At 37.8% G+C, this 14,326-nt stretch overlaps 1 protein-coding gene across 1 annotated transcript in view; it reads right to left on the bottom strand.

The window, feature by feature from the left end:
* TMEM209 (transmembrane protein 209) overlaps nt 1-14,326 on the bottom strand; it is a 46,795-nt gene that overhangs the window by 2,517 nt on the left and 29,952 nt on the right. The window contains exons 10-14 of the mRNA XM_011995988.1: nt 11,568-11,727; nt 8,725-8,822; nt 7,046-7,160; nt 6,853-6,950; nt 3,524-3,597 (exon numbers count right to left, since the gene is read on the bottom strand). Coding sequence (XP_011851378.1) covers nt 3,524-3,597; nt 6,853-6,950; nt 7,046-7,160; nt 8,725-8,822; nt 11,568-11,727 — 545 coding nt within the window. The remainder of the gene's footprint in view (nt 1-3,523; nt 3,598-6,852; nt 6,951-7,045; nt 7,161-8,724; nt 8,823-11,567; nt 11,728-14,326) is intronic.

Genomic DNA, 14,326 nt, shown 5'->3' with positions numbered 1-14,326 from the left:
GTGAACCCGGGAGGCGGAGCTTGCAGTGAGCCGATATCACGCCACTGCACTCCAGTCTGGGAGACACAGCGAGACTCCGTCTCAAAAAACAAAAAACAAAAAACAAAAACAAAAAAAAACAAAGTCTGAGGGAATAAGAGGGTTACAAGAGAAAGAAATTACTCACCTAACAAAATAAAAAAATCAATAGAGAATATCTGAAACTGAAGAATCAAGAGAGCTGTAAACCTCTATTATTTGGAACTATGAGAGTAATAACAGAAGAAAAAGCCACTGAGGGACTACGGTCTACTTTGGGAAGCAGACTTGGGGAATACAGGGAATTGCTCATTTCTGTCATGAACTTTTAGCCCTCTATGACTTTTTAAATTATGAGAAGGTATTAACTTTGGTAAAAAGCTGCCAAAAATGCCCTTCAAAACAGGTAATTTCTATCAACTGTATTTTCCATTTCTTCACACCCTCACCGACACTACACATGATAAATATCAAATCTGATAGAAAAAAAAGTTAATTTTGACTTGTTTGTGCAAGAGTCTAAGCATCTTTTTGTGTTTAGGAGCTGTCTAAACACTTTATGAAGAAATCTTCCATGCCTTTGTCCATTTTTCTAATAAAATCATATATGTTCTTTATATATAACAAATATGAGCTTGGATTTGCTATATTTGCAAACCCAATTACTACTGCTTATATTATAGCAGAATAATGCTTTGTTTCAGTTTGTCATTTAACTTTAAACTTTATAGTGTTTTTTCCTGAACAGGACATTTAAGTCACTGTGCAGTGAATTCTGTCTAGATTTTTTTCCTTTTGCAAGTAGGACATTCATCTGATTCCTGTTACTGCACAAATATCTGGCATTAAATTGATAATGTATTTGGATCAATCTGTGGGTTTATGGTCATAAATCCAAATGGACTATATTTGAGCCACTCAGTCATTTCTTTTAAGTTATAGGAAAGTTTTTAACTATTTGTTTTAGGATGTATTTAAAAAATTATTCATGTTCAAAAGGTTAATAATTTCTAAGCTTTTCCCCCTGAGTTTAAAAACACTAGCTTTAGTCTAAAATGCTTAATTTTCTATATATAAGTTGCTCATTAAGAGAAGATAGCGCTTTAAAAATTGTATCAATTTCTTTTGGCCTTTCAGTAAATTTCATTACATTTCAGTAAATGAAAAAGTGCTGCTCCACTAAGCACTTTTTCATTTTAATGCATATGACAGACTGTATATGGCACTCAAACCTCATGCTATCATGACAAACCATTTATGCATCAAAATACCAATTTGGATTCACAGAGGAAAAGATACATTTTCAATTAAAACCAAAAATTGTTTATTTATATTATACCGGTTAAGCACCTATAATCTGAAAATCCGAAATGCTCCAAAACCCAAAACTTTTTGAGTGACAACATGATGCTCAAAGGAAATGCTCACTGGAGCATTCTGGGGAGTTTTAGATTAGGGATGCTCAGCCAGTAATTATTCCAAATATTCCAAAACTGGAGAAAATCAAATCTGAAACACTCCTGGTTCCAAGCATTTCAGATAAAGAATACTTGACCTGTATTAACAACATTTTTCTATCAAATTCCATATTCCATCTAATATATATGTATAAGTATATTTATAACCAAACTTTCCTAGACATTTTAGGGAAAATTTGACATGGGAGAATGTCCAAGATATACCATAAGACTAAAAATTAGGTCATAAAGTACTATGTTTGGATACAATACATTTTTAAGCAAAAGAAACAAAAATAAAGCCAGGTGGAGTGGCTTATGCCTGTAATCCCAGCACGTTAGAAGGCCAAGGCAGGTGGGTGGATCACAGCCTGGGCAATATAGTGAGATACTGTCTCTACACATAATTAGAAATTAGTTCTAGTTTATACACTGCTGTGTTAAATACTTGTCTACTGAGTATGCATTATTTTCATAATTTAAAAATAAAAAACCCTGTTAGTTTAGATGCCCCACAAAAGTGAGTTTCCTAATCTTTCTAACAGGAAAAAATATATGATAAAAGAAGCTAATAGCTGGGCATGGTGATTCACGCCTGTTATTACAGCACTTTGGGAGGCCAGGCAGGCGGATCACCTGAGGTCAGGAGTTTGAGACCAGCATGGAGAAACCCCGTCTCTACCAAAAATACAAAAAATAGCCGGGCATGGTGGCGGGTGTCTATAGTCCCAGCTACTTGGGAGACAGAGGTTGCAGTGAGCTGAGATAGTGCCACTGTACTTCGGCCTGGGCGACAGAGCGAGATTCCATCACAAAAGGAAAAAAAAAAAAAAAAAGAGCGAGGCTCCACCTCAAAAAAAAAGCTAATAAATGTTCATATTTGTTTACAAATTTCTGTTCATGTCTGTTTTAATCTTTGCATCTAATACATTTAAAGACAGGAGCTTTGCTTTCTCTACAGCAGTGCTGTCCAACAAAAATACAATATGGTATGAGAGCAAATGCAAGCCACATAATTTTAAATTTTCTAGTAGATACCTAATAAACAGGTCAAATTAATTTTAAGAATATATTCCACTTAACTAAATCTATCCAAACTAGTATTTCAATATGTAACAAATATATACAATTTTTAAGGAGTTATCTTACTTTTTGGGGGTTATGTCTTTGAAATCTGTTACACATTTTACACTTTAGTGCACCTCAGTTTGGACTAGTCCTGCTTCAAGTGTTCAGTGCCACACGGGGCTGGTGGCTGGACAGCACAGTTCTAGGACATGTATAAACTCTAAATTACAGTTTACAGGATGCTATCTAAAACTTAAAGGTGCATGCATATCCGAAGTGGAAATGACCACAATCCCTTCTGCTCCAAGCCCATCCCTTTGTTTTTTTTTATTAGCCTCAGGTTACTTAGTATGGCAGAGCTGGACCCAGAACCCATGTTTTCCAACTCCCAGATCAGGCACTACAAATATCCCTAGCTTTAGCTGGGGTCTACTTATCTCATATGTCATTTGATACACTAAAATTTCTAATCATCGAAATGAAAATACTAAAATTTTGAATGTCTTGCAATATGTGAGCTTTGTTACCAAGTATGTAAATGATTTCAACTGACTACTTTTCCATTGCAGTTAATGATATTATGGAATGGGTACCGACTCCGTCTCTCTGGAATTGTAAACACTTTGCAGAATGCTTCGTGTCTGAAATGAAATGGCTTGGAAAAAAACAGACTCCAGATTTTAAAAAGAAAATTTTTTTTAAATGGCAAGAGTCTAATTTTTATCTATCTCTGAATTATTCCTTCAGGGAACACAACTATAATGCTAACGATGTAGTCCACTTGCCTTTTACCAATGGGTTCTGAGGAGGTAGCTAATGGATTGCCCGAAATAGCAGAGGTAGTTTGTGACAGGGCTGAAGCCATTATCTATTGTTCAATCCATAAATCTTCAGTTACATGCTGCTGCCTTCTGCAGAATCTTAACATAGGAAGAAAATCAGTAAATAACTACTTACGTTTTTAATGCATAAGTACCTACCCAAGCATTCCTGACTCTTTGGTCTTTATGATGTACAGAAACATCAACAATGTATGAAACATATTATTTCTGCCCTGGAACAAAAACAAAAAAGACAAGATTCAATCCAAACCAAAAAGATTCAGTCTGGTAGGTAAATGTATATCTTATCAATTCATATCCTACTAACTCAGAATTCCATACAATTCAGACTTTCATGTATTCATTAAACAAAATACCCACGCTTTGTGCTAGGAAGTGGGAATACTGCAGTGAGGAAGACAGAAAGGATACATGTAATCAAGGACCTAAGAGCCAGTAGGGAAGGCAGACAGTAAACTAAGAATCACAACAAAGCGTGAGGAATGCTGTGAGAGGAGGTGCCACAGGAACATATGAAGATGCAGTGTCTGATTTAGGCTGGTTAGCGACAGAATGCCTCCCTGAAGGAAAGATGTTTTTGTTTTGTTTTGAGACGGAGTCTCGCTGTGTCGACCAGGGTGGAGTGCAGTGGTGTGATCTCAGCTCACTGCAACCTCCACCTCCCAGGTTCACGCCATTTTCCTGCCCCAGCCTCCCGAGTAGCTGGGACCACAGGTGCCCGCCACCACGCCCGGCTAATTTTTTTTTTGTATTTTAAGCTGCAACCTAAAAGATGAGCAGAAAGGTAACATACTGGGGGGCCGGGGGGCTGTGTTCACACATGGGGAGAAACACTTACTAAGGCCTGGAAGAGCCTGAAGAGCTATTCTGAGGTTGGTGCCCCGTACACTACACACACAAAAATGCTCTATCCCCCAAAGTAATGGCATAAACAAGTGTTGGGATAAAAAAAGGTTTGAGTCATACTTTAAAATATATCAGAATATACTTTAGCATATAAATAACATATTAAATATGAATTTATTTTATCTGCAAGGGAATACTAGGCAGCATATTGCTAGCTCTAAAATCAAACTATTATATGTAATTTTTGGTTTGTAAAAACAGCTCCAAATTTAGATTTTCAATTTACAGGTTAACTTTTCCCCACTTACTCTGATTTAATGTGTTTTTAACTCAAGAATCTGAGAGAATGTATGATTTTTAGAAGATAATGTTTACACTATAAGGAAAAGGAAAAAAAAACAGATAGTGGTTAAAAAACAAAGATTGGCATGGATATTCACAAGAACTTCAATGGCCCAAAGTATTTACATACAAAGACAAAATATTAAACTTGAAAGAAATTAATATATCTTCCTGAGAATCTGATAGCACAATTTATCACTATAGCCAATGTAAAATTTCTCAGTAAAGATGCTGGTAACAAAAATAATTACAAAGGTTATCAACAGAACTGATGCTTGTAATCAAGAGTAAAAAACCAGGCTGGGTGTGGCAGCTCATGCCTGTTATCATCCCAGCACTTTGGGAGGGCAAGGCAGGCGGATCATAAGGTCAGGAGATCAAAACCATCTTGGCTAACACGGTGAAACCCCCGTCTCTTACTAAAAATACAAAAAAAAAATTAGCCAAGTGTGGTGGGCGCCTGTAGTCCCAGCTACTCGGGAGGCTGAGGCAGGAGAATTGCTTGAACCTGGGAGGCAGAGGTTGCACTGAGCCAAGATTGCGCCACTGCACTCCAGCCTGGGCAACAGAGCAAGACTCTGTCTCAGGAAAAAAAAAAAAAAAGAGTAAAAAACCTGTATGTGCTTGTAATTAGCTACTCAACAGGCTGAGTCAGGAGGATTGCTTGAACCCAGGAATGTGATACCAGCCTAAGCAACACAGCAAGACTACCTCAAAAAAAGTAAAACACATTAATGGAAGTATAAATTGATACAATACCTTTATTATAAAGTAATTTGGTAATATGTTATTTTTAAAGTCTTAAAAATATTTTGACCTAGAATTCCACTTTTAGAACTCTGGGCTAAAGAAATGCAGATAGCTGTATGCATGAAGATACATTTTCAGCATTATTTATTTTCATTTTATTTTATTTTATTTTTTTGAGACGGGGTCTTGCTCTGTCACCCAGGCTGGGGTGCAGTGGCACAATCTCGGCTCACTGCAAGCGCTGCCTCCTGGGTTCACGCCATTCTCCTGCCTCAGCCTCCTCAGCAGCTGGGACTAAAGGCGCACACCGCCAGCCAGGCCCGGTAATTTTTTTGTATTTTTAGTAGAGATGGGGTTTCACCGTGTTAGCCAGCATGGTCTCGATCTCCTGACCTCGTGATCCACCTGCCTCAGCCTTTTCAGCAGTATTTATAATAAAAAATTAGAAATACCCAAAATGTACGACAGTAGAGAAATGGTTAAATAAATTATACTAGTGAAGTTTTTTTTATAGCCATTAAGAACTATTTTTAGGCTGGGCATGGTGGCTTATGCCTGTAATCCCAGCACTTGGGGAGGCCAAGGTGGGCAGATTGCCTGAGCTCAGGAGTTTGAGACCAGTCTGGGCAACATGGTGAAACCCTATCTCTACTAAAATATAAAAAAATAGCCGGGCGTGGTGGTGGGTGCCTGTAATCCCAGCTACTTGGGAGGCCGAGGCAGGAGAATTGCTGGAACCCAGGAAGCAGAGGTTGCAGTAAGCCGAGATTGCGCCACTGCACTCCAGCCTGGGTAACAGAGTGACACTCTATCTCAAAAAAAAACAACAACAACAAAAACAAACAAACAAAAAATTTATGAAGATTTTTTAATAGTATGGAAAATTATGCTATAAGCTAATATTTAAAAGCAGATATAAAACTACATAAATCATTTTAGCCCATAAAAAATATAAAGAAAGGGCCAGGTGCAATGGCTCACACCTGTAATTCCAGCACTTTAGGAGGCCAAGGTAGGAGGACTGCTTAAGGCCAGGGGTACAGGACCAGCCTGAGTTAACATGGAGAGACTCTGTCTCTACAAAAAACAAATTGGCCAGGTATACTAGTATGTGCTTGTAGTCCTAGCTACTTGGGAGGCTGAGGTGGAAGGACTTCTTGGGCCCATGAGTTCAAGGCTACAATGAGCTATGATCATGCCACTGCACTCCAGCCTGGGTGACAGAGCTAGACTCTGCCTCTAAAAAGAGACATAAGACCAAAATGAAATTTACCAAAAGGCAATATACCAAACAAAAAATCAACAATGGCTGCCTCAGGTAATGGAATGAGTGAGTTTCCTTCTTATTCTTTATACTTTCCCAAATTAAGCACATACTACTTTTATAGTAAGAAATATATATGTATGAAACACATTTTCCCTAATTTAAAAAATTTACTTCTTCTATTAACATGAGATTATAATTTTAAAAACATCATCAAAGCAAATCACCCAAGACATTCTGTAACATCTTCTCTATATAGAAATACCTTTGGCAGGTTGTATACATGACGCTGGTAGATGAGCTCATAATGGGGAGGGTTGATGGCACTCTGATAAATGCAAAAAACATTCTCATTCGTAACATCTGTAAAGGAAGGAAGTATGCTGCATTAAAAAACCAAACCCCCAGAGACATTTTGTGTGAAAATCTCAACACATTCTTTTAGGAGAGGTTTATACCTGGTTTATTTGGTGTCTGAACAAAGTGCTGAGAAGTAAAAGTTTTTCCGTCGGGATACTTCGGATGTGGAGGTAATCTAGAGTCAAGGTAGGTGCAAAATACATGCATGATGATCTGAGGATGAAGAAATAATTTTTTTAAGTCAGCATGAAAATCTAGCATGGATGTAGCCCTTCAGAAACATCTGTATTTATAACGATTCCAATTAAAAAATTTTTCTCTAAAGAGTGAATTAGAAAAATGCTGTCAAATGGTTAGATTTACAAGATAAAATCTGTAGAATAAAAAGATAAAAACACATACTTCAGGTAGCACACCTATTCTTTTAATTGAAAGTATTATTTCCTATAAAGATAAGGAATTCACTAATTCCTCTCCTAAATCATAAAGGAATTCAGTGTGTTTAAGACATGAAGCTAGGCTTAATTCAAATAATCTACTCAAAATTTAAAATAGAAAAAGATATTTGCCATCAAATCAGTCTATATTTTGATGGGAAGGTTTCCTTTTCAAATTGAAAAAGTTTAAATACTCTAGCCTACAAAGTTACCATTATCTGTTGAGGGTAGGGGTAGAGAGTGGGGCTTAAACACCAGACTCCCAGTCCCTACATATTTGATCTACATTTTTAGTTTTCCATAGCAACCCTAGAAAAGCAGGGCATTCTTAGTTTTTTGCTAAGTGGATCATTCATACCAACACAGTTAATAGCAAAACCAAGATAAAATACATTCAATTCTCAATCTGAATCTCAACATAAAACTTAATTTTCACCCGTAACAGTCACTATAAAAAAAAAAGAGAGAACATAATTTTGAAAACCTCATAAGCACACAAGAACATTTATGTTCTTTGATCTCCTAAATATAATTATAGGAGTCTCTCTTAAAGTGACAATCCCAAGAAAGCAATGCGCATCACACTATTTGCATGCTGTATTACTTAAGATCAAAAAACAAGTAAATGTCCTTTCTCTACCAAAAGTGTCTCAAACTTTCAGGTTCACTATAGGAGAATAGTTAAATGACAGTGTGTAATAATGAAAAAATATCTAGGTAAGGGGAGGTTGAAGTAAAAAAAAACCCTAAATATTACAGAAGTGGAAGAACACATAATTTTACATACAGGAGAATTACAAAATGATAAAAACATTAAAAAACAGTAGCAACCAAGTAAAAGGAAAAAATACACAAAAATATTAACAGTGGTTGGGTGAACATGCTGATACTATTATAAATACCTTATTTTCTAAATCATTTTTTAATACTTATTCTTATGATAGGCAAACAAAAACACATAAATCCAGTAACGGAAACATTAAACTGAAAAAACAAAATAAATCTAAGGGTCAGGCACAGTAGCTCATGTCTGTAAACCCAGCACTTCGCGAAGCTGAGGCAAGGGGATCACTTGAACCCAGGACTTCAAGACCAGCCTGGGCAAAAAAGTGAGACCCCATCTCCACAAAAAATTTAAAAAATTAACTGGGTGTGGTGGCTCGGGCCTAGTCCCAGCTACTTGGGAGGCTGAGCTGGGAGGAGTACTTGAGCCCTGGGAGATCAAAGCTGCAGTGAGACGTGACTATGCCACTGCACTACAGCCTGGGTGACAGAGTGAGACCCTGTGTCTGTCAGTCAATCAACAATAAATAAATGAATGAATGAATCTAGGGACTTACAGCAGAATCGGTGGGCAGGTCTGTATCCCACTTTCGTCCTTTGAAGTCACCACCTCTGTTCCATCGAAATGAGCTCATACAACCTCCCTGAGAGAGTTCTGTGGCAACAAGGTGAAATTTTTAAAAGCTAAGAGTAAGCAAAAAAGGAAAAAAAAAAAGGCTAAGGGAATATAATAAGGGAAGCAAATCATTTTAAAAACTTGATCAAAACACCCAAACCTAAAGAAATGTAAGATATAAAAAGATAAACATGTCCCTGAAGAAATCAGATAAATCCAAAATGTGGGATTTTAGATTTATCTGACTACTATTCTGGCTTCTTGAAAAAAAAGTCGATGGGTAGGGAAAATTTGAATATGGACAATATATTCAATATCAGAAAATTATTATTTTTTTAAGGTACGATAATTGTATTATGGTTAGGTAGGAGAATGCATGCTAAAAAGTACTTTCAATGTACTTTCAAATAGCACAGCAAGAAAAAAAATGTGTGTGTGTATATATACGTAGAAAGAATGAATCAAATATGTCAAAAGGTTGCTAACTATCCAATCTAGACCAGGAGAGTGTTCACTGCAATTTTTTTTTTTTTTTTTTGAGACGGAGTCTCTCTCTGTCGCCCAGGCTGGAGCGTAGACAGTGGTGCGATCTTGGCTCACTGCAAGCTCCGCCTCCCGGGTTCACGCCACAGTCCTGCCTCAGCCTCCCGAGTAGCTGGGATTACAGGCGCCTGCCACTACGCCCGGCTAATTTTTTAATTTTTATTTTTAGTAGAGGTGGGGTTTCACTGTGTTAGCCAGGATGGTCTCGATCTCTTGACCTTGTGATCCACCCGCCTTGGCCTCCCAAAGTGCTGGGATTACAGGCATGAGCCACTGTGCCTGGCCCAGTGTATTCTTTTAATCTTTTTTGTATATTTTATATAAACCCTTTATATACTTTGTATAAATGTGTACATACACAGACTCTTTTTTTGGATGTACAAATACTCTGCTAACTACAAGGCAATCTTGCCAAAAAACTCAAACACGAATTTATGGGAAAGAGAAGGGGTTATGTAAACTACACCATAGGGATGCATTCAGCAAAACCCACACTATGGGAACCTCTACAAGACAAACAATCCAGTTCTTCTGACAAATAAATTGCAAAGGGAAAAAAAAGAGGGTGGATGGGAAGCATATAGCTTAAAATAAACTGAAATAACCAACTGCAATGTATTACAATATTCGAATCCCAATTCAAACAAACATTGCCAAAAAATTATGTATTTTTATGAGATAGCTGGAAATTTGAACAGACTTAATATCTCATAACACAGGAAATATTAGGGCTAGGCAGCATGGTGGCTCACTCCTATAATCCCAGCACTTTGGGAGGCTAAGGAGGGAGGATTGCCATAGCCAGGAGTTCAAGGCTGCAAGGTCTATACACTCCTGCACTAGCGCCATTACTGCACTCCAGCCTGGGTGACAGAGTGAGCCCTGTCTCAAAAAAAAAAAAAAGAATATTAAGAATGATAATTGTGGCCAGGTGTGGTGACTCACGACTATAATCCCAGCACTTTGGGAGGCCGAGGTGGATGGATCATAAGGTCAGGAGTTCAAGACTAGCCTGACCAACATGGTGAAACCCCGTCTCTACTAAAAATACAAAAATTAGCTGGGGCATGGTGGTGCATGCCTGTAATCCCAGCTACTCAGGAGGCTGAGGCATGAGAATCGCTTGAACCTGGGAGGTGGAGGTTGCAGTGAGCCAAGATTGCACCACTGCACTCCAGCCTGGGCAACAGAGAGAGACTCCATCTCAAAAAAAAAAAAAAAAAAAAAGATAATTGTATTGTGGTTATGTATGGTTTTATCAGTTTTCTAAAGGCTCAGTGGGGTACATGTCTATAATCCCGGCACTTTGGGAGGCTGTGGTAGGAGGACTGCTTAAGCCTAGGAGTTGGAGACCACCCTAGGTAACATAGTAAGACACTGTCTCAAAAGCAGGCGGTCGCGGGAGGCTTATCTTTTAGTGATATACAAAGAAATATTTACAAATGAACTGATAATGACATGAGGGCTTGCTTCAAATAATACAGGAAGAAAGTGGATAGGGCAGGGGCTGGCTAGGGACTAGTGATTGTTGGGGCTGGGTGATGTGTACAAGAGGTATGTGTATACTATTTTGTCTAGTATTGTGTATGTTTGAAATTCTCCTTATATAAAATGCTTTAAAAAGTCATGAAAAATGTTTATTCCTGAACCCTGCTCTAACCTTAGGGGAAAGGGAGAACACTATAATATTTTCAAATTAAGATTTACGATAAATTTGAATACTATTTCTAAAACTTGTCTTAGTGATGAGAACCTTTTAAAAAGTTTATCCAAATTTTAAAAAATTCTAACTTTATGAATTGCTACGTAAGTAGAGAGGCATAGAGGGTGTATGGGGGTGTCAGGGAGGCAACATTTCCTGATTCTCAAGTCAGTCTCCTCAGAAGAGCACATCTTCCACCAAATAGTAAGAATATAACAGAAATATAAGGAAAGAACTTATTAAATAGGAATTATAAAAATTAAGAGAAATAAGGCTCAGCATGCTAGAACTATAAAGTATGTCATAGTGGCACCCATTCTTACGAGTCTAAAAGTAGGAAATGAGTGAAATATTCACTGGAGCCCATTTAGCTCATATTTAAGTTTCCTACACAAAATAAAATTAAGCCAAAATTAACATGTATTTATAAGACATAAATTATACTTGTAATTAAAATGGTTTTTCCTTGTTAATCTTTACTGATAAATTCCAGTGTAGTAAAAAAGCTCTCATTTTTTCCTCTTCCAATCAATAATTACCTTTGATCCTTTCAAACAAGTATTCCTGATTTGGAGTAAGGTCTAGATACTGAACAATTGTGTTCAAAGTCGGAATGAGAGGGGCTTTGACCAGGGCAGCTTGTTTCAAGCTGGTAATACTAGCCTCTGTTAAAACAAAACACAGAGAACACAGATTATTCTAAAAGTGAGTTTCCAAAAGAACTTAAAATGCTCTTCTCATGTGTTCATATAGCTGGTTTCTCATTGCCTTCAGTCTTTATACAAGTCAATGACGTCTCCCCTGACCACCCTACCTCAAATTTCACCCCTCCTCTCTAAACATTAGGAACACTACCCTCCTGTGCCTTTTTCCTCCTTAGCACTAACCACTGTCCAATGTACTGTTTTTCTTTTTCTCTTTTTGTTTTTTGAGACAGTATCTTGCTCTGTCACCCAGGCTGGAGTATAGTGGCGCAATCACCACTCACTGCAGCCTCAATCTACTGAGCTCAAGCAATCCTCCCACCTCAGCCTCCTGAGCAGCTGGGACTACAGGCACATGCCACCACACCTGGTTGACTTTTTTTCTATTTAGTAGAGACAAGGTCTCACTATATTGCCTAGGCTGGTCTCAAACTCCGGGGCTCAACCAATCCACCAACGCTGGACTCCCAAAGTGTTGAGATGATACGTGTGAGCGACTGTGCCTGGCCCAAAGTACTTTATCTTTTTTATTGTCTATCTCATCTACTAGAATGAAAGCTTAATGAAGGCAGGGACTTTGGCCATTTTGCTCACTGCTGTATCCCCCAATGCCTAGAATAGTATTAATACTTGGCACAGATTAGGCACTCAATGTCGAAGGAATAAATGAAAGAAAGCAGTAATAGTTCATCTTAATTTGCACTATCTATATTACCTACACCCATTCCTGGCAAGGTAGCCAGATTTACACATGCAACATCCCTTCTCCTTCCCCAGAGAAGCAGCCAAACCGATTTTGGCAAATCTATAAACAACTAATATACAGAAAATTTTATAAGACATGTATAAAAAGATACACGATCATTTTCAAAATAAGTTGAATTAGAAGTTGCCCATTATGGCAGGACAAGCAGAAGCTTTTTATGGTAGTGATTTCTCTTATCATATCCTGAAAGATAATTATGCATAGAAATTTAAAAAGCAATTAAAAATTTCAAAATATCCAAACTTACTAGCAATATCCAATGTTAGGAAAAGCATTCTTATATGTGTCATGGCTGCTAAAGTACAAACTGGTATAAGCTTTTTGAAGAGATGTGTATCTTCTAAACCTTAAAATATGTCCAGATGCACTGGCTCATGTCTGTAATCCTAGCACTTTGGGAGGCCAAAGCGGAGGGTCTGCTTGAGCTCAGGAGTTCAAGACCTGCCTGGGCACCCCGTCTCTACAAAAATACAAAAATCAGCCAGGTGTGGTGGTGTGTGCCTGTAGTCCCAGCTACTTGGATGGGGCTGAGGTGGGAGGATCTCTTGAGCCCAGGAGGCTGAGGTTGTAGTGAGCCATGACAACACCACTGTATTCCCTCTTGGGCAAAAGAGCGAGACTGTCTAGAAAACAACAACAACAACAATCTTAAAATATTCGTACCTACTGACACACAACTCTACTTCTAAGAAATTATCCTAAAGAAATAATTACAAATGTACACAAAGATTTAGTTAAGAGGATATTCACTGTAGCATTAATAGTAAAGGTAATTACTTAATAACTTAATAGTAAAGGTAATAGTAAAGGTAATTACTTAATAACTAAGTTATAGTATATATATTTTAGGCAATTTATATGGTACCCTAAAATTTTACCTTTAGCAGATGAGAGTTGAAAATAGGTGATGGAAAATTACTATTATTACATAGTCTTTACGCTTTATACAACTTTGTGATTAATATCTGCTAAGAGTCTTGGTCTTATATCTAGAATATAAAGAAAACATCTAGCACTCAACAAAAAGACAACCAAATTTAAAAATGGGTAAAGGAACCAAAAAGACATTTCTTTTTTTTTTTTTTTTGAGATGAAATCTCGAAGTCTCGCTTTTGTCCCCCAGGCTGGAGTGCAATGGCGCCATCTCGGCTCACTGCAACCTCCGCCTCCCGGATTCAAGCAATTCTCCTGCCTCAGTCTCCCAAGTAGCTGGGATTACAGGCGCCTGCCACCACGCCTGGCTAATTTTGCATTTTTAGTAGAGATGGGGTTTCACCAGTTGGTCAGGCTGGTCTCGAACTGCTGACCTCAGGTGATCTGCTCGCCTCCCGCCTCCCAAAGTGCTGGGATTACAGGCGTGAGCCACCACGCCCAGCCAAAAAAGACATTTCTAAGAAGATATACAAATGACTGATAAACACATGAGATGTTCAACATCAGTAGTCATCATGGAAATGCAAATCAAAACCAAAATGAGACCATTTCACACCTACTACAGGATGACGATAAAACATATGACAAGTGTTGCAAGGATGTGGAGAAAGCAGAACCCCATACACGCTGGTGGGAATATAAAATGGTGCAGCTAGCTGCTTTAGAAGAGTCTGGCAGTGCCTCAAAAAGTTAAGAAGTTATCGTACAGCTCAGCAATTCCATCCCTAGGTATATACCCAAGAGAAATGAAAACATAGGTCTATATAAACACTTGTATGTGACTGTTCACAGCAGCATTATTCATAATAGCCAAAAAGTGCAAAACACCTAAATGTCAATCAACTGATGAATAAGCAAAATGTAGTAGATCTATTCTAAGTATTATTCAGCAATA

This window comes from Mandrillus leucophaeus, unplaced genomic scaffold (assembly GCF_000951045.1).
Source record: "Mandrillus leucophaeus isolate KB7577 unplaced genomic scaffold, Mleu.le_1.0 Scaffold5, whole genome shotgun sequence".
Classification (NCBI taxonomy): Eukaryota; Metazoa; Chordata; class Mammalia; order Primates; family Cercopithecidae; genus Mandrillus; species Mandrillus leucophaeus.
This window is presented reverse-complemented; position numbering and strand designations above follow the sequence as displayed.